The sequence below is a fragment of the Mastigoproctus giganteus genome, chromosome 12 (genome assembly GCF_048544385.1).
Source record: "Mastigoproctus giganteus isolate SK-2022 chromosome 12, ASM4854438v1, whole genome shotgun sequence".
NCBI classification, from domain to species: Eukaryota; Metazoa; Arthropoda; class Arachnida; order Uropygi; family Thelyphonidae; genus Mastigoproctus; species Mastigoproctus giganteus.
Window position 1 is genome coordinate 135812167 of NC_143586.1, and position 25909 is coordinate 135838075.

At 37.6% G+C, this 25909-nt stretch overlaps 1 protein-coding gene across 2 annotated transcripts in view; it reads left to right on the forward strand.

Annotated features, from left to right (window-relative positions):
* The window catches only part of LOC150077445 (chromatin remodeling regulator CECR2-like), a 285275-nt gene that overhangs the window by 172303 nt on the left and 87063 nt on the right, over window positions 1-25909 (forward strand). For both annotated transcript variants that reach the window (XM_090386312.1, XM_090386313.1), the window contains exons 9-10: window positions 14887-15037; window positions 23755-24031. In XM_090386312.1, coding sequence (XP_090242438.1) covers window positions 14887-15037; window positions 23755-24031 — 428 coding nt within the window. The remainder of the gene's footprint in view (window positions 1-14886; window positions 15038-23754; window positions 24032-25909) is intronic.

Genomic DNA, 25909 nt, shown 5'->3' on the forward strand with positions numbered 1-25909 from the left:
CTTAGCACATTTATTGGAAAACCAAGGTTTAGATAACGGACGAGATTTTAAAGTGGAGTGTGGGATAAAGGATTCCATTCCTACAAGAATAATTTCACCGACACGATCTGAGCAAACGTTGACATCAGAAGTTTTGAAACAGTAATCAGACCAAAGAAAAGAAGTCTCGCAGGTCATCCCATTTTGCATTCTTGTAATGCCAAACATACGAGGTTGGGAATAGCCATGAGATAAAGGTTCCATTGGAGAAGAGACAATCACCAAGTTGTGATCTGAAGTGCCTAAAGGACCTCTCACTTCAACCTTATACTTAGAAGGGTTGTTTGTGAGAAAAAGATCAAGCGTATTGGCTGTATGATTAGGATTATCCGGTATTCTTGTAGGTAAATGAACAATCTGTGCTAGGTCATTAGTAATTGCAAAAGCCTCAGCATCTCGACCTGCTGGGTTGGTGTGACTAGAAAACGGAAGCCAGCTGGAGTTGTGAACGTTAAAATCACCAAGGAAAATTACCTCACTGTTAGGAAAGTTGGACTGGAGAAAGTCAAGTTGCAAAGAGAGGAAGTCAAAGAGCTCCAAGTGATTAGTGGAGTTGGGAGAACAGTAGAGACAACAGATGAATTTTACACAATGAGGTAGAGAGATTTTAAGCCAGAGAAGATCAAAGAGAGGAGATTCCAAGTTGCCAAGTCTCTGACAGGGAATATCAGAACGGACATATGCACAAGTACCAGCTTTGAGTCGAAAGGAATCATACAGCAAATAATTTGGACTTCTGAGATGAGCAGTAGTTGAATCAACTGATAACTGAGATTCAGTCAGAAAAAGTACAGATAAGCTTGCTCTATTATTTTGACAATTCATGGTGTATTCAATAGTAAGAAAAAGTGGGTGGGACATGCTGTATGAAGTAATGAAATTTTTGGATATGGCGTACATGTGGTAAGAATATACCCAGATCCTTGACATAACGTGGCCTCGACAATACTCCCCGCATACACACTACTCGGACTCCCTCCAGTCACTATCTGGCAGAGTAGAGGTAGCAAGATTATACACTAGCTGATCCGGAAGCTTCCTAGAGAGTTACCAATAGGTTCAGTCCGGTGTACTAACTAGCGGCCGGCCTGCGAACACCGTTTTAGAGCTGTACCCTCGAAATGTAAGGAATATTGGATCTCGCCACGACATTCATCATAACCTCAAAAATCATCAATCATACTGCATGATGGAAGAGATAGGGAAGGGTTGTCCGGAACTTAGCTCTAGAGACTAAACATGGGTTCCACCACTTCAAGCCTCCAATAAGCAAAGTGGTGGTATTTCACCGGTTGATGAGAGTCATCTACCACCTAGTACTGCCTGGTAACATAGAGGGGCGGCGTTCCTCCATGTGGTGTGGGCGCCATACCTCGACCCCTGTTTACGTTGGTTCACACCTGGGTGATCACCCACCATGTACTTGTGCATGGAGGTTATACCCAGGATTACTAACAGTCCCACCATCGTGAAGGTGCAAGCAGAGGATTTGGCTGTCATAGACTGTCCGGACTTTGCCGAAATTGGGTCCACTTTGACTTGAGTGTCACCCGAATATCAGTTCCATCAGCGTTTTAGACTCCCAGGTAGCAAGAACAGCTTGTCTGGCATATCTGAGAGAATGTCTGTGACAACCTCAAGGACCAATCTGTTAGTAATGACCCTTGTGAACAACTTGTAGATGTGGGATAACAAGCTAATTGGTCTGTAATTTCCAATTTCTGATTTATCTCCTTTCTTATGCAGCAAAACTATGATTGCATTACTCCACTGCTTAGGCGTCACACCTTTTCTAATGCACTTTGTGAAGAGCCTTGCCAGTTTTTGTGTTATGTCTCTTCCTCCCAATTTTAACAAATCTACAGTAACTTCATCTTCCCCTGGGGATTTCCGATTCTTCATTTTCTTCAATGCTTGTTCTACCTCATCAGGAAGAATATTGGATATGTCGTATGTGTTGCTACTTTGCAATCCATCTTCCCCACTGCTGGTATCATTCCCTTGCTCCTTGTATAATTCTCTGTAGTATTATATTTCCTTGCTCCTTGTATAATTCTCTACAGTGCTGGTTACATTGTTGTTTTCTATAATTATTAATGATGTTGATGAGGGTTGTTTTTTGGTTTTTAGGAGCATTAGCAACTAAGGCCATATTGCTCCGCGATATGCGGTGGTCAGTCCCTGACCTTTCCGCATCCTCCGTATTTGGTGGTGACGGGCTCGAACCCCGGTCTAATCAAGAAGCGTGTGCTGCGCACTGCTGCTCCTTCCCACCTGGCTACGGAGGCGCCGTTGATGAGGGTTAATGATATTAATGTTTAAGATTGCAGATGATTCAAAAGTCTTCTGCTATTTGAATTATGCCTTCTCTGCTGTTTATAAGTACACCATCGCTATTCTTCAGTTTCAGTATCATTTGTCTTTCTGTATTACTGCTCCCATGGGGGATGGATGAGTGGAAGAAGACATAGAGTGGTTATGAATGAATGCTAGTCTTCGATCTTATTAGTAGAGTTCCACGTGGTTCAGTGCTGGTTACATTGTTGTTTTCTATAATTATTAATGATATTGAGGGTTAATGATATTAATGTTTAAGATTGCAGATGATTCAAAGGTCTTCTGCTATTTGAATTATGCCTTCTCTGCTGTTTATAAGTACACCATCGCTATTCTTCAGTTTCAGTATCATTTGTCTTTCTGTATTACTGCTCATGGCTGCTGATTTAAATCCTTTGTTTTCCCTTAATGCTTGTTTTACTCTTCTTAAGAGTGAAGCAGTTGCTCCACTTGATATTGATGGTTCGAATGCTGATTCAGTTGACTCATTCAGTTGCTGAGAAACTGAATGAGTGTTTTGCATCTACATTCATACATGAGAAATTCTTTAGGGAAGTGGATGACAGACGTTTATCAAACTCTAACAGGAAGCTAAATGATTTTGGAATCATTGAGAGAAAAGTGAAAGAGAAATTGTCAGTTAAACATAAAAAAGGCACTAGGTGGATGGGATCTATCCAGTTATATTAAGGGAGGCAGCAGAGGAGGTAAGCAAACCATTAGCCATAATTATGAGAACATGTTGGGGCATTGTTGATTGGAGATGTGTGATATATCCCCAATTCATATGGTGGGTAGAAATCAAAGGGTGACATGAGTAAGGGTTAATGACCTCTTGGTTTAACTTTTGTTCCAGGAAAAATCATGGAATCACTGGTTATAGAAATGATGAGACCATCTAGACATGTGTGCAGTTATACTTGAGTTACTGCATGGATTTGTTAAGGGATGATCTTGTCTCACAAATTTGATTGGACTCTGTGATGCAGTGATTAAGGAACTGTATGCAAAATATAATTTTGATATTATATACTTGGATTTCAGGACAATGTTTGATCCTGTTGCACATAAAAGACTGCTATACAGTTTGAAGCATTAAGGACCATTTACTGATCTGGATAAGGGGGATGGATGAGTGGAAGAAGACATAGAGTGGTTATGAATGAATGCTGGTCTTCGATCTTATTAGTAGAGTTCCACGTGGTTCAGTGCTGGTTACATTGTTGTTTTCTATAATTATTAATGATGTTGATGAGGGTTAATGATATTAATGTTTAAGATTGCGGATGATTCAAAGGCTGGAAGGGTGGTTAATGACAGTAATAAAGATGTGCTAACACAACAAGATCTCAAAAAATTAGTCCAATGGGCTGTGAAATGACAATTAAAGTTTAACATTTAAAAATGTGAAGTACTGCATGTCAGTAGCAGTAATTCCAGCATAACGTACCAATTGTGTGTAGTACTACACTCAAAGTAGTGGAAAATGAAAGGGATCTGGTGGTACTTGTGCAGTCAGATATGAAGTTCTCTGAGTAGTGCAGACAGGCTGCCAGGATAGCTCATGGGGTTTTTTCAGTGATAACAGGAATTTTGCTAGCAGGGATAGAGAGGTGATTAGCTGATTGTATAAGGCCACATCTTAAATACTGCATACTGTTCTGGAGGCCTGTTTTTGGGAAGGATGTAAAGCTGCTGGAATGAGAACAGAGAAGGGCAACGAGACTGGTCAGGGGACCAAAGTGGTGTTCTTATCAAGAAAAGCTTCCAATCTGCAAATTGAAGCTTTTGGAGACTAGGTACCTGCAAGGTGATCTGATTGAGATACTCAATGCTGATGGAATTCTTCTTCTTGCTCAGACTATGCACATGAAGGCACATAATTTCGAATTGAGGCAAAATAGATGGCAGACGTTTGTCTTCAGCCAACCAGTGGTTGGTTGCCGAAACATGCTTCTGGCATCCATTGTTATTGAAGTTGATAGTTTGAATAAATTCAAGCAAGAAGTACACAAACTATTGGAGGAGATGGCTAGGTGAAATGGATTTTTTTTTTGTTTTGTTTGATGCTGTATGCACTTCTTTCTTTCATCACTTGCCCCTACTAATGCTAATTATCATATGAATTATATATCTTAGTATGGTTCTAAAGAATAGGATTTTAAAAAATAATTTATTATGAATAGCATGCAAAATGCATTATAATAATTCAATACCATTGTTTTCCCATTGCTAGTTACAAGTAATTTGTGTGCAACAATCCTGCTATGGCAACCCATTTGGTTAAGCTATTCCTTCTAAATGTTTTTTGGAGACAGATCGCCATCGACTCTTATTGAATTCTGCATACTGTTTTTCCATTGTTGCTCATCTGTTTGTATTTTTCTATTGATCAGATATTCCTGTTGGCTAGTGTGCATTGTAAACACTATTACATTGCAGTGATGAAATTTTGTTGATTATCCCCATTTCAAGTCATTGAGGGTGTGTTCATACAGCCATGCATAAAGAAAGGAGGCTACATCCTTAACCCAGTCAATGCCATGTCCAGAATGCACCCTCCTTTTATATCCATGACTAATGAACTGATGGCCAGAAAGTTGCATGTAGCCAATGCAAACTGCTTCCCAAATGTTTCTCTTCTACTTTGCATACATATTGTAGGGCCCATAGTATCTAAATGTTTCAATCGACTGTTAGCCTCTTGCATATCAGGTCATTGAGAAAAGACACAACAGTTTAATTCCTGTATTAATATTAGTACACAAGAAAGCAAGCTTATACTTCATCAGCAAAAAAAAAAAAAAAAAAAAAAAAAATTCTTCCCACATTATATGTCCTGCAATAGTTTGTCTTGTTTTTCCATGAATTTATTCAAACTACTCACTTCCACAACAACAAATGGAAATTTATTCCAACAATCAACTTTTTAGGCAAACTTAAGAACCATCCTTCCTCAGTTTGAATTTATACCCCCTCTTGTAATCTGTGATGAGTATTTTTTGAGTTATTTTGCTGGCATTAGTGAGTTGATGTCATTGGATGCATAGGACATGGAAGTTTATTGTTCAAAAAAAAAAATTCAGTATCCATACTTTACAAAAATTCATACGTTACAGTATGGTGTGGATTCACAGCAGAGTTTATAATCGGATCATTTTTATTTGAAGAGTCTACACCTCATGGCCCCGTAAGGTGTATGATAACTAGTGCATGGTACTGCACTCTTCTAAGGGATCACATTATTCCCACTCTGCAAGAAAGGCAATGCTTGGAGACTGTAGTGTTCATGAAAGATGGTGCCCCTCCACACATTGGTCAACAAGTGAAGGAACTGCTCCGTTCAACATTTGGAAATGATCACATCATTTCTAGAGACTTTCTGTAGTTCTGGCCAGCCCAATCAGCAGATCTCAATCCCTGCGATTTCTAGCTATGGGGATACCTGAAAGACAGAGTTTACCATGGCGGCATATATAGACACTTGTCGATTTGGAAGCAAGCATTGAACAACATGTAGCCAACATCCCCAATGAAATTCTATGCGAAACTGTGTCGCACACAGTAATAAGTTTTCAAAATGTCATCTGAAGTTAGGAAAGCACATAGAACAATATCTGTAGATTTCTAAGTTCTGTCGATTTCTGATATTAAAATCTAATCCTAAGTTAAGTATTCCATCTCATGTTTACAATACCAATTTCTCTCCTGGTGGCAGAAATTTGAACTGATTTTTTTAATTCTACAAATTGCTTCCCCATACCCTAAATGACATACCCACCGATTTCCAAAGTGATATCTCTAACCGTTTTGACACTAGGGTCTCCTGAATAGGGAAGCTTATTTTATAACCACCCGGTATACAGGTAGTTCTCAACTTTACAAGTTAATTCGTTCTTAGCGCATGCTTGTAAAGTGAAAACTCGTAAAGCAGGAATTTATTTCCTATAGACAATGTTAAAAATAGGGGTTACATTCTCAACAGTGGAATTAGTTAGCTAATTAATTTGTTTAAACAATGATTGATTTATCCAAAGAAATGAAAACGTAGCCTGTAAAATCAAGCAAATTATAATAATAGAGAAATTATGTATGACTTACAAATGTTAAAGAATGTTTATTCTTCATCATCATCGACTTGCATACTAAATGCACACTCGTTGATTACTCATTATTGGCTCGGCACTTGTTGATTTGTTGAACAAGGAGTTGTCTTCTTAAGAAATGCTTCAAGATGTGTTTATTTCCAAGATAATCTCTTTTCTTTATAAATTTCAATAGGATGCATAAGCATTTTTTAACGTAACACACAAATTGCAACTAACACGATTTGTGCAGAGTAACAAGTTTACGAAGCTTAAAAAAAAAAAAAGGAATGAATAGAAGATTCTGAAAATTTTTGTTTTTTATATGATTGAAGATTTCAGTAAAGGGGAAACGCATTTCACCATAATAATGTAAAGACCCACACAATTCCAGCTATCAGTATTTTCACAAATGCAATAGCATCGAGTTTAATAACCGTTTATGATTGCTTGCAGTAACAGAAAAGCCCAATAAACTGTAAAGTGCAAATTCTTTTTATTGTTTTTATGGTCGTAACCTCCAGCAATGTGCTTTAGAAAAATATCACAAAGGCGTTCAAAATTGGTTCTTATAACATATGATAATGATGAAAGTGTAGTGCGTTTAATGATTTGAATTGGTAACTATTAAATTTACACTAAAAACGACCTTTTAGGGAGTTATATAGCGAAAATTTGTCGTGGAATGAATTACCAAAAAAAAATGTGCTATTGGGTTCACATTACGATATTTTCGCGATACAGTGGTAACGGATTAATATCGCAAAGCAGGGTACACTGTATTGTATAGTATGCGGGTGGTTTGAAATGCAGAATTTTCCGAATGTTTAACATTCATTTTTTGCAATTAATGGTCCTTGAGCTTGTCACCAACATTCTCTCAGATATGCCAGACAAGCTGTATTTGCTACATGGGAGTAGCAAATCACCGGTATAGCTACATGGGAGTAGCTATACCGCTGATGGAACTGATATTCGGGTGACACTCAAGTCAAGTGGACCCAATTTCGGCGAAGTCCGGACGGTCTGTGACAGCCAAATCCTTTGCTTGCACCTTCACGACGGTGGGACTGTTAGTAATCCTGGGTATAACCTTCATGCACAAGTACATGGTGGGTGACCACCCAGGTGTGAACCAACGTAAGCAGGAGTCGAGGTGTGGCGCCCACACCACATGGAGGAATGCTGCCCCTCTATGTTACCAGGCAATACTAGGTGGTAGATGACTCTCATCAACCGATGCAATACCACCACTTTGCTTATTGGAGGCTTGAAGTGGTGTCACCCATGTGTTGTCTCTAGAGCTAAGTTCCAGTCAAACCTTCCCCATCTCTTCCATCATGCTGTATGATTGATGACCTTTGAGGTTATGATGAACATTGTGGCGAGATCCAATATTCCTTACATTTCAAAGGTACAGCTCTAAAACGGTGTTCGCAGGCCGGCTGCTAGTTAGTACACCGTATCAGCTAGTGTATAATCTTGCTACCTCTACTCTGCCAGATAGTAACTGGAGGTAATCCGAGTAGTGTGTGTGTGCGGGGGCATTGTCGAGGCCACATTATGTCAAGGATCTGGGTATATTCTTACCATGTGTAGGCCGTATCCGAAAATTTCATTACTTCATACAGCAGGTCCCACCCACTTTTTCTTACTATTGTTTACACCGTGAATTGTCAAACTAATAGAGCAAGCTTATCTGCAAAAAGATCTAAACCTCCCAAACGCTTCCTAATTCATTTCACAAATATACTTGGTCTCAGTTCTAATCTCAACGATGTCCATTTCCACTTGCAGTATGCCAAACCCCATGTACTTTTTCTGACAAAATCTCGGTTATCGGTTGATTCAACTACTGCTCATCTCAGATGCCGAAATTATTCCCTGTATGATTCCTTTCGCCTCAAAGGTGGTACTTGGCAATATGGAATCTCCTTTCTTTGATCTTCTCTGGTTTAAAATCTCTACCTCATTGTGTCAAATTCATCTTGGAATGTTGAATGTTGTCAATCACTTGGAGCTCTTTGACTTCCTCTCTTTGCAAATAGACTTTCTCCAGTCCAACATTCCTAACGCAGTGAGATAATTTTCCTTGGTGATTTTAATGTTCACAATTCCATCTGGCTTCCATTTTCTAGTCACACTGACCCAGCTGGTCGAGATGCTGAGCCTTTGCAATTATTAATGACCTTGCACAGATTGTTCATTTATGTACAAGAATACTGGACAATCCTAATTGCGAGAAAAAGATCAAGCCAACATGCTTGATCTTTTATTCACAAACAGCCCTAAGTACACGGTCGAAGTGAGAGGTCCTTTAGGCAGTTCAGATCACAACTTGGCGATTGTCTCTTCTCCAATGGAGCCATTATCCCATGACTATTCCCAAACTCGTGTTGTTTGGCATTACAAGAATGCAAAATGGGATGACCTGCGAGATTTCTTTTCCTTGGTCAGATTACTGTTTCAAAACTTCTGATGTCAACGTTTGCTCATATCGTGTCAGTGAAATTATTCTTGCAAGAATGGAATCCTTTATCCCACACTCCACTTTAAAATCTTGTCCTCTATCTAAACCTTGGTTTTCCAATAAATGTGCTAAGGCTGTTCAAGAGAAGAATGTTGCATATTGTAATTGGCTTGTTTCTAATTCTTCAGTTTCATTTTCTTCCTACACCAAAGCTCGCAACAATTGTAAAGCAGTTATTAATCAGTCCAAACAGGAGTTTGAACAGGCTTAGAGTAGAAAACTTGCTTCTTGCCCTAATGGTAAACGAGCATTCTGGTCTCTTGCCAAAGCTATTGGCCACAACTTTTGCCCATCTCCGCTCACACCTCTGTCCAAACCAGATGGTTCTATTGTCACTTCAGCCAAGAATAAAACTGACCTGCTAGCATCCCATTTTTCTTCCAACTCATGTATTAATGATGTTGGTAAAACTCCTCCCACCATTGCCAACACGCTCCATTCAATGCCTCCTGTGGTCTTCCGTCAAAGGATGTCAGAAGGATTTTGAAGAATCTTGATGGTAAGAAAGCCCCAGGTGCCGATGGTATTTCTCCACTTGTTCTCAAAACCTGTGCTCCTGAATTTAATCCTATTCTTTGCCGCCTTTTTTCACTTTCTTATTCCAAAGGTGTTTTTCCTTCTGCTTGGAAATTTGCTCATATCCAGCCAGTTCCTAAAAAGTGTGACAAATCTCACCCATTCAATTATCGTTTCATTGCAATTACTTCTACTCTTTCTAAAGTAATGGAGAAATCAACTAACCGCCAACTCTTAAACTACTTAGAAACCTTCCGTGTGATCAACGATCGCCATTATGGATTCTGTCAGTGTCGATCCACCGGTGATATTCTAGCTTATGTTACCCATTTATGGACTAATTCAATGGAAAGGTTCGGTGAAACACAAGTAGTTGCTCCTGACATCTCAAAGGCTTCCGATCGTGTTTGGCATAAAGGTCTTTAAACAAGCTTCCATCTTATGGTTTGCCAACTGTTTTTTGTAATTGGTTATCCAGTCTTCTCCCTGATCGCTCACTGAGGGTGATGGTAGTTGGCTCTCTGTCTTCTAACTTCCCCACTAATGCGGTGTACCCCAAGGTTCAGTTCTTTCTCCCACTCTTTTCCTCTTGTATATTAATGACCTTCTTCCATTGACTGGAAATCCTATCCATAGTTTTACTGATGATAGCACATTGCATTCCACTTTACATTTTTAGAAACCTTGTCCTGCTGAATCAGCTTCAACTTCTTGATAATCTGCTACCAAATCCTTAAATGCCAATCTTCAGGTAATTCTCCAGTGAGGCAAAGATAGCTTAGTTGATTTCATGAATGATATTGATGATGGGATATCAAGTTTAATGTCCAAGTTTGCAGATGATACAAAGGTTGGCAGGGTTGTTAAGGACACTACTGACGCTATGCTGCTGCAACAGGATCTGGAAAGGTTGAACAGATGGGCTGAGAGGTGGCAAATGAAGTTTAACATTGACAAATGTAAAGTACTACATATGGGAAACAGTAACCCCAGAGCAACGTATCAACTCTGCGGTACTACACTGACAGTGGTGGAGAATGAAAAGGACCTGGGGATAATTGTGCAGGCAGATATGAAGTTCTCTGAGCAGTGCAGACGAGCTGCAAGAGTAGCTCATGGTGTCTTGTCAATGATAAAGAGGAATTTTTCTAGCAGGGATAAGGAGGTGATTATTCCCTTGTATAAGGCAATGGTTAGGCCACATCTTGAGTACTGTATACAGGTCTGGAGGCCTCATTTCAGGAAGGATGTGGAGCTGCTGGAACGGGTACAGAGAAGGGCAACAAGATTAGTGAATGGAACAAAGGGTTGCTCTTACGAAGAAAGGCCTAAGTTTTGAAAATTACAGTCTGGAGACTAGGCACCGGAGAGGTGATCTGATAGAGGTGTATAAGGCTTTGAATGGTTTGAGCATGCTCAATGCCAATGGGATTCTTCATCTTGCTCAGAATAATCAGCTCAGAGGGCATAAATTCAAATTGGGAAGGATGGATGTCGGATAGATGTGCGGAAATTTGCCTTTGGCCAGCGGGTGGTTGGTTGGTGGAACCGACTTCCATCACTTGTTGTTGAAGTTGATAGACTAAACAAATTTAAAGCTCAACTGGACAGGTATTTCGAACGAACGGAGGGGTGAAATGGGAGTGGTGTGTGTTTTTTTTTTTTTTTTTTTTTTTGGCTGATGCTGAATAAGCTTGCTTTCTTGCATCATATGCCTCTACTAATGCTAATGCAACCCCTCTAAAACTCAGTCTTGTCTTATATCTCGCAAAAAGGATTCTTCTGCTCCTATGCTTATCTTTGGTGACACTCCGATTTCTAGGCAAAATGATATATCTCTTTTGGGGATTACCCTGACTTCTAATCTCTCTCGGCACAAGCACATTACAAATATTGCTTTCTCTGCATCTAAAAAACTTGGTTTTCTCTTTCGCTCTCGCCATTACTTTTCTTCCAAACAGCTGTTCACTCTGTACAAATCGCAAATCCACCCTACCATGGAATATTGTTCCCACAACTGGGGTGGTGCCCCCCAAAACCTCTCTCAGGCTTCTTGATTCCATTCAGAAGAGGGCAGTTAGGTTAATTAATGATTCATCTCTAACAGAATCTCTTCACTCGCTGTCTCATAGATGTACTGTTTCTGCTGCATGCCTCTTCGACAGATATTTCCATGGGCACTGTTCTTCTGAATTGGCTTCTATAATTCCTGCTCTCTCTTTCAAAACAGTCCGAACACGTGCAGCCATCAGCCAGCATCCATTTATTGTCCAACTTCAAACTCACTGAACCAACTTTTCATCTTCCTCGTTTATTCATTCAACTGCCATTTTCTGGAACAACCATCCTTTGTACGTATTTCCTGAAAATGACAGTCTACAGAAGTTCAAGTCGAATATCAACAAATATCTTCTTTCATCTTCTCAACCTCCAACCCAAGCACGGTACTAAGTACTATATGTTCTAATACATCTCGTGTTTGGGGTTTACATAAAAAAAATTAATGTTCATATTTTCGATTTTGTTGATACTTGATAATTGAAAACAAAAAAAAAACTCATAAATCCGAGAACTCGTAAAGCGAGAACTGCCTGTATTTAATTTTTTTTCTTTCTCATCTTGTAATGTGTATTTTTCTCTATTTGCTTTACTTAGTTAAAATTTGACTAGCTTTACTGTAGTAATTTTTAGTACAATGTCATTATCCACCCTTACCAACCATGCCTTTTTTATTTGATTTAAAAATGCTGTCCTCCCTGACAGTAACATGTATAATGGCTTGGAGTGGATTTACCTGTTATCAATTGGAGATATCTGGGTTCAAATTCCTTCAATTGTACCAAGAAGTTGCACTGCTCAAATAATGTCTGTGTATCCACAGCCATTGGCAAAGATTAAGGCATTATCCCAACAGGGACATTGGCTCTGGTAAACCTGTTTTCTACTGTAAGTACCCTATTAGATAGTATAAACCAAAGTTATGATGCTCAAAATACTTAGTGCAACGAAACTGTCCAAAAACTATTAATTTCAGAAACTGTTGAAATTAAATTACACAAGAATTCTATTAACGTTCGCCAGCCCTGTTCAATCTACAATTCATGGTCTTTTTTTTTTTTTTTTTTTTTTTTTTTTTGCATGTGCGAAGACTAAACTCTGTTTAAGATGCATGCTCCCACATATGCAGCAATTTTCATTCCTGTGATCATGACATGCGTTGTCAGCTTCAGCAAGGAAAATTGTTTTTCGTATTTACGATAACTTTTTTGTAATTAATTTTTTAATTATTTTTTAAAATTTTTTAAAAATTTATTTTTATTATTTTACGTTAGTGTTTTATTTATTTTTATTATTTTACGTTAGTGTTTTATTCATTTTAATTTCTGGAGCATGTTATACGGAAGTGTTCTACCTATCATGTTGAGGTAAACTCTTATTCTGTTATACGTACCCTATTAGAGAATTAGGTGAGAGATTTTCTTTTATTCCGAAATTCATCTGTTGTTTCACAGAAATGAGTCATCCACTTTTTCACTAAATTTTACCTGCCTCTGTTTATATGATAGGTACAAGTGGTCCCTAAATCAGTTTTGTTTTAGTAGCTGTGTAACCTTACAGTGTTTAAGGGGAAATGTTTGAGTGTAGTGGAAAAAGTGGAAATGCTTAATGGTGTAGATCAGGAGATTAAAATAAAAGAAATCGCTTTAAAATTTGGTATCCCTGCCAGTAGTGTGTCAACCATTTTGAAAAACTGCATTTCATTTCTCGAACTGTTTAAGAAAAACAGAACTCACTCGGAAGCGTGTGAAGATGTAGATGAAGCCATTTTAAAGTGGGTGAAGTTGATTCAAGATCAAAACATGCTGATATCAGGCTGTTAATAAAAGAAAAGGCTATGGAGAAAGCATCTTTTCTGGGACATAGAACATTCGAAGCTAGTTCTCGTTGGCTGGACAAATTTAAAAAGTGGCATGGCTTACTCAAAAAAGTTATTTCTGGTGAATGTGGAATTCTAATCAAAGAAGGCTGTACCTATTGGAAAGAAACAGTTTTGAAAAAAAATTATGGAGGACTACAAGCCCAAAGACATGTTCAACGTTGATGAAACATCTTGTTCTTTAAATGTTTGCTGACAAAACTTTTAAAGATGTTAAATGTTTAGGTGATAAAAATAGTACATTCTTGGTTGGTGCAAATATGGCTGGTAAAGAAAAACTGAAGCTTTTGGTAATAGGCAAAAGTAAATACCCCCAATGTTTCAAAGGAGTGAAGTCATTAGAGCTGAACTGCCACGAAAAATCTTGGATGACAAGTAAAATATTTGAACAGGGGATTTTAAATTTTGATAGAAAGATGACAAAAGAAAACAGAAAAATTGCATTGATTGTTGATAACTGCCCTGCCCACATTCACTCAGTAATTTCAGAACTTACAAGTGTGAAGCTTGTTTCCATCCCTCCAAATACCTCATCTAAACTGCAGCCAAATGGACCAAGACATTATCAAGAATTTGAAAATGCACTACCAAAGGCACATACTGGAAAAAAAATTATACTGAGAACAGAAACCAACCATTCCATAGATTCAGTTTTAGATTTGCAGATGTGCATATCAGAGTTAGCGAAAGTGTGGAGTCAAGATGTGATGGAAACGACGATTAAGAATCGTTTTGCAAAAGCAGGTTTTGCCAAAACGGCAATTAACAGCGATGAGAGGGGTTGAACTACCATACGATATTGAGATCTTGGGAAAAAGTGGGAGGTTTGATCAGTGGAGAAATAGTTCTTGACGAATGTTAAGGAGTTGATAATGATGTCATAATAGCTGAATATTTGAGTGGCTCCAACATTTTGGAGCATATTCAAAGAATAGTGACAATATCAACGATGAGTTGGATGAAAATGAAGGCAATGAGAGCGATATTAAACCTTCCAAACATGAAATGTTGCCAGCATTTGAAACTTTGCAGCAAGGCCTTCAATGTGAAGAAAATGTCAGAAAATATATTTGAGTGTTTAAACAAATGCAAACATTTTTAAAAATGGTGTACAGTAAAATCCAGTGTACACAAAAAAAATATAAAATATTTTACGAATTCTTAATATGTATGTATTAATGAATTAATTGTTTTAAAATGTTCAAAAATTTATTTATTCTGACTTATTCCTAATTTATTTCTCATCTTTGAATATATTTCTGAATGTTGAATTACAGTATTTTTCATTGTTGAAAAGGTCATGTTTCTTTATAACAAAATTTCTGTGAGAGAGAGAATTCCTAAAGAATTTTTTCTTCCAACTGTATATATGTATTTAAATCAGTTCCTTAAAACTGAAACGGATATTTAAATAGTGAATAATGACAAGGATCCACTTACAGGATAAACTGGCTACCCTAGCAGCAGAAGAAGAAAGAATTAGGAGAGAAAAAGATGAGGAAGAAAGAAGAATACAGGAAGAAAAAGGAAGAAGGGAAAGAGAAATTCTTGGAAGAGCCAAACGTGCAGAAGAAAGGCAGAAAGTCATGGAAGGTATTATATTGATTATATTAAATTGATACTTATATTGATTTTGTAAATAATGAAATAATCAAATAATTGAATATTTTCCCAAAAACACAAGACTCTAATATTGCATAGGATTATATATCACATACTTTAATATCCCATGACGATCTCAAAGATTAAAGATTAGTAAAATCTGTAGTATTTTAGTATTGTTTGATGGGACAAGAGTTGGGGAACAAAATAAACTTGTCAGTTTTGAACTTCTGGAGGCTCAAATGAATTTTAAAAATTTTTTTTAAACTTGCATATAAAAGATTAGTGTTCTGGCAAAGAAGAAAAATTAATGTAGAGGTTAATTTTGGGGAGGAAGCATTGCTATCCAGATGGAAGAGGATCAGCAGTTATTTTACATTTAAGTATAAAAAAATAAGAGACTTTACCTCAAAGCTGTTTTGTAGAATGCTTCAGCACGCTGAACTCCTGAATTCAATCAAACATAAAATTATTTAACGACTCCTCTCCCCCAAAGACACACGAATGGCTTGACATGTCCATGACCAATAGCTAAGGACCCCAACCCGATCGCCAACACATCAAACAACCACCACATAACCCTGGATGACAGGTGCCATTATGTCTAATTAAATCAATAAAAGGTTGGTGGAGAGTAATAGTTAAAAAAATAAATGAGTTCAAATTAGTTAAAATAATTTAGAAACAAATTTGAATAACTTTGTGTTGTCATTTTCGAATCATAAATGATCTACTATACAATATCTTATATAGTGAATGTGACTCAACCTGTCAAAGATTGACATGACGTGATAGTAATTGTGGCATGTGATGCAAGAAAGCAAGTATATGAGCTTATATAACATCAGCTAAAAAAAAAAAAAAAAAAAAAAATTCACACAACCATTCCCTCTAAATGTTTGTCCAGTTACTCCTTAAATTTATTTAACCTATCAGCTTCCACAACGACAGATAGAAGTTTGTTCCAGTAATTAACCACCCGCTGGCTAAAGGCAAATTTCTGCACATCTATTCTACAGCTGTCTTTCTTCAATTCGAATTTATGTTTAGTTTCCTAATCTGAATAAGGGGAAGAATTCCATCAGAATTCAGCATGCTCAACCCATTCAAGGCCTTATACACCTCAATGAGAGCATCTCCCAGGTGCCTAGTCTCCAGCCGCTGCAATTTGCAGAACTTAAGCCTCTCTTGGGATCCCTTCATTCCCCTCATCAATCTTGTTGCCCCTCTCTGTACACGCTCAAACAAATCTACATCCTTCCAAAAATGAGGCCTCTGGACCTATATGCAGTACTCACGACGTGGTCTGGCCATTGCCTTATACAGAGGAACAATCACCTCCTTTTCCCTGATAGCAAAATTCCTGTATATTATTGACAAAACCCCATGACCTGCTCTTGCAGCATTGTTCTGCATTGTTCAGAAAACTTCATATCTGACTGCACAATTACTCCCAGGTCATTTTCCTTTTCTACCACCCTAAGTGTAGTACCACACAGTTGGTCCGTTCCTGTGGGGATACTTCTACCCATATGCAGTACTTTGCATTTGTCAATGTTAAACTTCAGTTGCCACTTCTCAGCCCATCTTCCCCAATCTTCTAGATCCTGTTGCAGTAGCACACTGCCATTACTGTCATTAACAACCCTGCCAACCTTTGTATCACCTGCAAACTTTGACACTTAAGCCTGATATACCTTCATCAATATTGATAAATAAACAAAACAACAGTGGACCCAACACCGAACCCTGTGGGAGTCCATGAAGAGCAGTGCCCATTGATTACCACCCTCTGTCTTTTCACATGCAGCCATCCTTTTATCCATTGTAGCAACTTACCCTTAATACCATTCTGCTCCAATTTGTACAGTAGTCTTCTATACACAACAGTATGATGGATGTGCGAGTGAAACGACACTTGGCCTCTCTTCGTGCTTCTAGGGCAAGTGCTTTGGAATTAGCTTTCCACGGCATCAGTGAAAACCATATTATTATTTTTTATTATTATTATTTTTTTTTTATTTAACAAGTCCAAAATACTTAGTATACAGTGTAACTACACTAAATTATTAATCGCCGAAACCCTGGAAATCAAAATGCACTTAAATTCTGTTAATGTATATCGCCCATATCTCATCTGAATCATGGACTTTTTTGCACATGCGGCAAGATACCGAATAATCTCTATATTAAAGTCTCACTCATTTAACTTGCGTTACTCCTATCCTGTGACCAAGGCATACTGTCGAAAAGCCCCAGTACTCTTTAGGAAAGAAGTTGTTCAAATTGATTTCTAAATTATTTTAACTAATTTATTTTTTAACTATTACTCTCCACAAACCTTTTATTGATTTTATTAGACATATTGCCTTCTCTCGTCCAGGGTTATGTGGTGGTGGTGATCGGGTTTGGGGTCCTTAGCTATCAGTTGCAAACATGTCGAGCCATCCATGTGTCTTTGGGGGAGAGAAGTCATTAAATAATTTTATGTTTGGTTGAATTCAGGAGTTCGGTGTGCTGAAGCATTCTACAAAAAAGCATTGAGGTAAAGTCTCTTATTTTTTATATATATAAGCATGCAATTGTATAATTCATTGAGCACTACCTCTGTCGATATTTACCTTAAGTTTACATTTAAGTGTATAATTACTTCAATTTAAAGTAAATTTAAGTTTTATCAAATATATCAAGAATTGTGTGATATTTATATTTAGATGAAATCATTGGTAATCCACCTACTACATATATTTCTTGCTCATACTATGAGCTGGTGTTCATTGATCATAAAGTGTTATATTTTGGATCATTCTGATATGTGGGTTGCTAGTGGATTGCCAGTAATCCACAGACTAGAATGATCAGAAATACAGCAAATCAGTGCCCTGGCATTGAAGTTGCTGTATTTCCAGTCAAATCTATTTCCTTTTTCAAATCTTTCTTTTGGAAAAAGATAGGAAAAACAGAAATAGAATGCTCTTTGGAGCATGGAACATTAGAGCCTCTTCAAGAAGGAAGCAGTAGTTAAAGGGAGAGATAAAAAAAAAATGGATACTGTGATTTTCACTGGAACAAAGAAAAAGGTAAAGGAGAAGATTAATGTAGAGTGGAATGAAACCATAGGAAAAAGCAAGTGCACAGAATATCCACCTTGGTCGTAAAGAAACTCCATAGAAATATTAAAGGATATGAAGCAGTAAACAAAAGCATTTGAAGGTTTACTCTACAGATTTGTGGAACAGTTATCATTGTAATTGGATTACACAAAGTATATAAGGATGTATTAACTTCTATTTAATACAACCTTATGGAAAATACATTTGAATTATGGAATACTTTTAAAGCAAAAATCACAGATGCCATGAATGCAGACATACCTTTAAGAAAACGTTGCATTAGGAGGATGCAGAAATGGATGACTGGAATTGGCTAGTCAAATAGAGTGGAAAAATATAACAAAATACAGTTACAGAGTGATTGAGAAGTACTGAAGCTTACAACAGGTACAAGGTGATTGTAACACAACTAAGGTCAGAGAGCAAAGAATGAGGACAAGGAATTTTTCATGTATGCAAATACAAGGAAGAAAAAAGCCAATCAGATTGGACTCTTGTGCACTGAGTGTGGGAAAGTCTTAGACAACTCAGCTGACGTGGATGAATTGAACAGGTACTTTGCATCTGTCTTTACTTACAAAAGACCATGCTGAGATGAGGCTGTGCGAGTGAGGCAGAGCCATATGAAATTAGCGATATCATAATTACAGATAATTGTTTATTAGGAAAACTTTTGAGCATAAAAGGCAAGTAAGGCTCCCAGATTTGATGGCATATACCCTGTTTGAGGGAGAGCACAATCGAGTGTATTGAACTGTTGAGGTTAATTATGAGGGCTCCTTTGGATTGGAGAAGTGTTACCAGTACATAAAAGTGGTTCTAGGAGTGGAGTTGGTAACTACAGACCGGTTAGTCTGGCTTCAGTGGTATGAAATATCAGAGGAAATTATTAAGAGTGCAATCGAGAGACATTTAAATAGATATGGCATTCTGAAGGACACACAACATGACTTTGTTAAGGGTAAATCATGTTTAACTAACTTAGTAGGTAAATCATGCTTAACTATTTTGGCACAGTTACTGCTGAGCTGGATTTAGAGAACAATTTTGATATAGTTTCTTTGGACTTTAGCAAAGCATTTGACTGGGTCCCTTATGAGAGGTTGCTGTATAAGCTTGAACAGGTTGGAATTTCTGCCCTGCTTTCTGCTGCAGGGCAGAAAGCAGAAGGTTTTGATTAATATTTTTCAGATTGGTGTAACATCAGGAGCATTATGGAAAAGTACATAGGATTCTGATGGACTTCACACCAGTTTATCCTTTCTTTAGTTTATTACTGAAACTGAGTTAAATTGTTTTCTTCCGTTTTTGTATGTCATTTGGAGATCTGCCTGTAATATTAATACATAAGTACATAGGAAACCAATGTGTGACAGGCAGTACATGCACTTCCATTCTCCTCAGTACATGCTACAAAAACATCATATCCAGTACCCTGCTTCAGAGTGCATAGTCACAATACAGTGATCTGAGGAGGAGTAAATTAGCTTGATTGGGGGAAGGGGGTTCACTTTTCACAGTTCTCCTTTTCATCTAGCAACACTGCATACATGCTCTGTTGTCTAGACAGCGTTCACATTAACACTGTTTCATGCACGCACACTGCACCTCTGATGTGCATATAAGGTCTCCAGGATCAAGAATGCTATTCCAGATAGGTTTTTTTTTTTTTTTTTGATTTGGTTGTAAACTGAATATTAGTTGCATTCTAGTTTGGTATTGGAACATGCCCCATACTGCACTGTTATATCTGTGATATATATATATATATATATAAAAAAGTAATCATGGCCAGCCTCAGAGACCATCTGTGAAACACACACAAATAAAATGTAAAGCAAATAGTGAATGTCCTCATGTTGCGCTCAAAAATAATCAGCACTGTTGTTAGCATTAGCATTAGTAGAGGCATTTGATGCAAGAAAGCAAGCTTATGCAGCATCAGCCAAAAAAAAAAAAAAAAAAAAAAAACCACTTCCACTTCACCCCTCTGTTCGTTCAAAATACCTGTCCAGCTGAGCCTTAAACTTATTTAGGCTATCAACCTCCACCACAAGGGATGGAAGTCTGTTCCACCAACCAACCACTCGCTGGCTAAAGGCAAATTTCCGCACGTCTATCCTACATCTGTCTTTCCTCAATTTGAATTTATGCCCTCTCAGGTGATTATTCTGAGCTAGAGGAAGAATCCCATCAGCATTGAGCATGCTTAAACCATTCAAGGCTTTATACACCTCTATCAGATCACCTCGCTGGTGCCTAGTCTCCAGACACTGTAATTTGCAAAACTTAAGCCTTTCTTCGTAAGAGCACCCCTTTGTTCCATTCACTAATCTTGTTGCCCTTCTCTGTACTCGTTCCAGCAGCTCTACATCCTTCTTGAAATGAGGCCTCCAGACCTGTATACAGTACTCTAGGTGTGGCCTGACCATCGCCTTATACAATGGAATAATCACCTCCTTATCCCTGCTGGAAAAATTCCTGTATATCATTGACAATACTCCATGAGCTACTCTTGCAGCCCGTCTGCACTGCTCAGGGAACTTCATATCTGCCTGCACAACCACCCCCAAGTCCCTTTCATTCTCTACCACTGTCAGTGTTGTACCATAGAGTTGATACGTTGCTCTGGGGTTGCTGTTTCCCATGTGTAGTACTTTACATTTGTCAATGTTAAACTTCATTTGCCACCTCTCAGCCCATCTGCTCAACCTTTCCAGATCCTGTTGCAGAAGCATAGTGTCAGTAGTGTCCTTGACAACCCTGCCAACCTTTGTATCGTCTGCAAACTTGGACATTAATCCCGATATACCATCATCAATATCATTTATAAATACAGAAAACAATAATGGACCCAACACTGAGCCCTGAGGGACTCCACTAATAACATCAGTCCACGATGAGCAGTGTCCATTGATTACCACTCTCTGTCTTCTCCCCCTCAACCACCCCTTTATCCATAGCAGCAATTTGCCTCCAATGTCACACTGCTCCAATTTGTGTAGCAGTCTTCCATGTGCAACAGTATCAAAAGCCTTTCTAAGATCCAAGTATATAATATCAAAGTTATTCCCTGCATCCAGTTCTTTTGTGACTGCATCATAGTATCCAATCAAGTTGGTCAGGCAAGACTTCCCCTTAACAAAACCATGCTGTGTCTGAGCTATAACTGAAGTCTTGTCTAAATGATCCTGCAGTGCGTCTTTAACCAGTGCCTCCATTAATTTTCCTGGAACAGAAGTCAAGCTCACAGGTCTATAATTACTTGTGTCAGCCTTTGATCCTCCTTTGTGAATTGGGGTCACATTTGCACATTTCCAGTCTATGGGTACCTCCCCTGAGTCCAAGGAAGCTCTCATAATTATGGCTAAGGGTTTGCTTACTTCCTTTGCTGCCTCCTTTAATATAACTGGATAGATCCCATCCACCCCGGGTGCCTTTCTTGTGTTTATCTTCAACAGTTTCTCCTCCACTTTACTCCCAGTTATTTCAAGATTCTGTAACTTACTGCTAGAGTTGAATACACCTCTGGCATTCCCCTCACTGAATAACTCCTCATGTGTGAATGTCGATGCAAAATATTCATTTAGTTTGTTAGCCACCTGAGCAGGATCATCAACACTTGACCCATCAATATCAAGTGGACCAATCTGATTCATCCCTTTCCTTCTAGAGTTTACATAAGTAAAGAACTCTTTGCTGTTTTTCTTTGCATCCCTTGCCAAGGATTTCTCGTAATCTGCCTTTGCCTGCCTAACCTCCTTTGTAACTTGGTTGCATATCAACTTGTATCTATCATAGGCTTCTGTGTCATGTGTTAATTTGTAAGTATCCCATGCATTTTTCTTCTCTGCCATATGCCTCATTAGCTCATCTGACATCCATTTTGGCCTAAACCTTGAACAATATTTCTTAGTTGGTATGTAAAGCCTAGTAGCTTCCAAGATAAGTTCTTTGAATGCTTCCCATTTTGAATTTGCTGTTGGTAACATCATCAGTTGGTCCCACTGTATAGAATTTAAATACTGTCTCAGTCCATCGTAGTCGCCTTTACGGAAGCAATAACCCTTCCCTTTACCCCTAATGGTAGTTACCTCTTTGAGTAAATCCCACTTCAGCACACTGTGATCACTGCCACCTAGTGGTTCGTTTATCTGCAGATTCTTAATGCATGAAGAATCACTGCTGATAATCAAATCAAGAGTATTACTCCCTCTAGTTGCCTCCCGAGCATGCTGATGTAGAAAACAATCATCCAATAAATCCACAAAAGCCCTGCTAGTGTGTGAGTATCCAGCCCCCAAATTCCAGTCAATATCTGGGAAATTAAAATCTCCCATTATAAGACACTCTGATTTACTGGCCCACTCTATTTCCCTGTACAGTTCCTTATTATACTCATCAGAGTCATTGTGTGGAGAGGAAGAGATATATAGCACAAATATGAAAATTCAAAAAGTAATATGGTAACTATAGAATATTTATGTTATTTCTATACATGTTTCTTTTTTTACCCTTTCTTTCTCATCTCTCTACCTATGCCTACACACATTTGTTGAGTGGCAACAGTAATTTTTAATTAAAGAAAAGTTCTAAATAGGTTTAAAAGATAATTCTTTGAACCATTTCCAAAATTTTTTCTTTAACCCCTTCATGGATTATCCTGAGATATCTCGTTTTTAGTTTAAAAAGTTATTTGGAACTACACGAAATAACTCGGGATACAATAATACCCGAAGCAAACAATAATACCTCAATATTTAGGACTGAAACTTATTTTCTCAGGCATTTATCTGGCTAATTTTGCATTAGCCAGGTAAATCCCGAAATTTCTCAGGATTTTCTTACGCCTGACAGCAGACGACTGGCTTTCGTTTTACTTATATTGTACAGCAATGTAAGAAGAGTAGTGTGCGTTCCTGTGCTGCCAGTAAGCAAAATTTAATTTGCCTTCCTAAATGTAGAATACTGAACCCACGAAAATGATTCACAAAAACAATATCGAAAAATATTTCAGTGCCCTCTTGAACTGCTGCCTGTAAGCGACACTTACCTCACCTATCCACTTGGGGTGGCCATGTGTCAGAATGTAGTTAGTTTGTGATTATTGCTTGTGGTGAGAGGTTACTGCTTGTGCTTTCCACTCGATTTTTTAAATTTATTTATATAATGAGTGATGAAGAGTTTTTCTGTTCCTTTCTTTTAACTCAAGCGCTAATTTATTTAAAAAATTTGTATAATTGGACACTTTTTTGGCATACACAAGATAACTCAGAATAGCCCAAATGGGTTAATTACTTCAGTGTATTTTCTACGAAAAAAATTAATAAAAAACACAAACTGTACAGTGAGTATTTGCATGATACATACTTTTAATCTGTAAAATAAAAAAAAAAAAGTCGATCTGTCACAGCCCAATTTCCAGAAAAAAATGTTCCTGGAAGGGGTTAAGGCAGAATAATTTTTTATTCAAGTAAATTGTTATGATTTGGATAGGAATCGATGTACAAGATTGTAATAATAATGTTAGACTAAAAGGACTATTAACCAGGAATTGTTAACTTTTGCATTAATTATTCCATTTTATTTTTCTAGAGAGAGCAGCTCGTTTTCGAATGAGAGAAGTGTTGCCTTATTGTTTAAGAGCGATACCTAGTTCAGAAAATTCATCAGAATTATCAGATGAGGACAGCTGTGTTAATGGTGTTTTTAATTCTACATTACCAAATATTGTAGTAAATGAGCATTTATCTGGATGTGATGAGAACAAAAGGATGAATGATAGTGATTGTAATCAAGAATCTGACTTTAGTGAAGAATCAAGTGAGGAAGAAAACGGTCAGATGGATGAAGATTCATCTGAGAGTGATGAGTAAGTAAATATCCTTGTATGCTAAGGAGTTGGAGGGTAGAATACATTGTGCCTTGTAACGATTACAAAACAGTAATATTAATTAACATAAAATAGCAGGAATATATTTCTGTAATAAGTTTTATATTGATTATAATAGTTCCATTTATGACATACTTTTAATACTTTGTAACATACTTTTAAAAGTATTTTACAAAGTTGTCAGTCATGTCTGAGCAAAAGTGATTGATACTCTAAAATATTTTTTTTTTTTTTTTTTTTTTTTTGTCCTAGTTGAAATGTCCAATTAGAGCATAGTACAGGTTAAACCCATTACAGTGTGATGCTCAGAGTCCAAAGAATCACATTGCTATATAAGCTGGATCGTGTTAGAAAATTCTAACCATTTTTTTGGTATTCAAACTTCATAGGTACTATCAACTTTCTTTTTTGCACAATAATTACAATACTTTGTCTAAGAAAAATCATGTGGCCGATCTCCATTTTACTGAGAAACCTTGTCACCACATTATCGGCATGGCCAAAGAACAGAGTGGTTGTCCTGTTGGGTTCTGTGATTGGCTGATTACTGTGGATGCATAATTTGCCTTTCCGATTGTTTGATTGGAGGCAAATTCACATCTGATTTTAGCAGTAAATGCGAAATTATCATTTACTTTCTTTTGTAGTGTTGTTTAGTGCTTGGACATCAGCAGTAAACAACACTAAAACAATGCGTGAGAGGTGCCTTCACTGCAAACACTGCTTTCTTCCTCTCTTTCTCATAGAGTATGGAGATGCTCCATAAACTGGAGTTTTACCAGGCTTTTTAACTGTAAAATTGAAAGTGGAATCTACCTTTTCTGTTTCGAGAAATTTAAGTCGAGTTTTCAAACCAGCGAGTGCCTCTGCGATATAAGTCAGCAAGTAAAGTTACAAGCTATTTATTATTGTTCTTACGGAAATCAAAGGATAATGTGTATCGTGGATTCACATTAAACTGACAATAATGCCATGTGTTCACCAGGAATCCAATATGTTGATCTTCAGTGACTAAAAACACGTTTAAACTGATGAAAAATGGGAGCTGTGCTTGCATTGTGTTAAGTAGATTCGCATTCTAATGCATCACGTTTTAACAGGTTTCTTCTGTACCTAATTTTTGAATATTTAGCCTTAAATCTGGATGCTCCTCAGAACAAAATGAATGAATTTTGTAAAATTCCTTTAATGATATGTATTAAACTGAGTTCATAATTATATTAGTTAGTTTCTATTTGCAGCATTGCATAAAACTGCACATTTGTGTCTAAATCAGTGTTCTCTTTATGGAGTTAGCATTACTAGAAGCATATGATGCACGAAAGCAAGATTATACAGTATTAGCCAAAAAAAAAAAAACACCTTTCCCATTTCACCCCTCCATTCACTCCAAATGTTTGCCTATTCTGGATTATTTATTTAAGCTGTCAACTTTCACGATAGATGGAAATTTGTTCTAGCAATCAAATTCCCGCTGGTTAAAGGCAAATTTCCACACATCTAGTCTACAACTGTCTTTCCTCAATTTGAATTTGTCCGTTCAAGCAATTAAGCTGGGGAAGAGGAAGAATCCCATCAACATTGAGCTTGCTGAAACCATCCAAGGCCTTATACACCTCAGTCAGATCACTTTGCAGATGCCTAGTCTCCAGACACTGCAGTTTGCAGAAGTTTAGCTCTTTCTTCGTAAGAGCAAGTCTTTGTTCCAATCACCAATCTCGTTACCCTTCTCTGTACTCATTCCAGCAGCTCTACATCCTTACTAAAATCAGGCCTCCAGACCTGTATACAGTAATCAAGGTGTGGCCTGACCATTGCCTTATACAAGGGGATAATCACCTCCTTATCCCTGCTAGA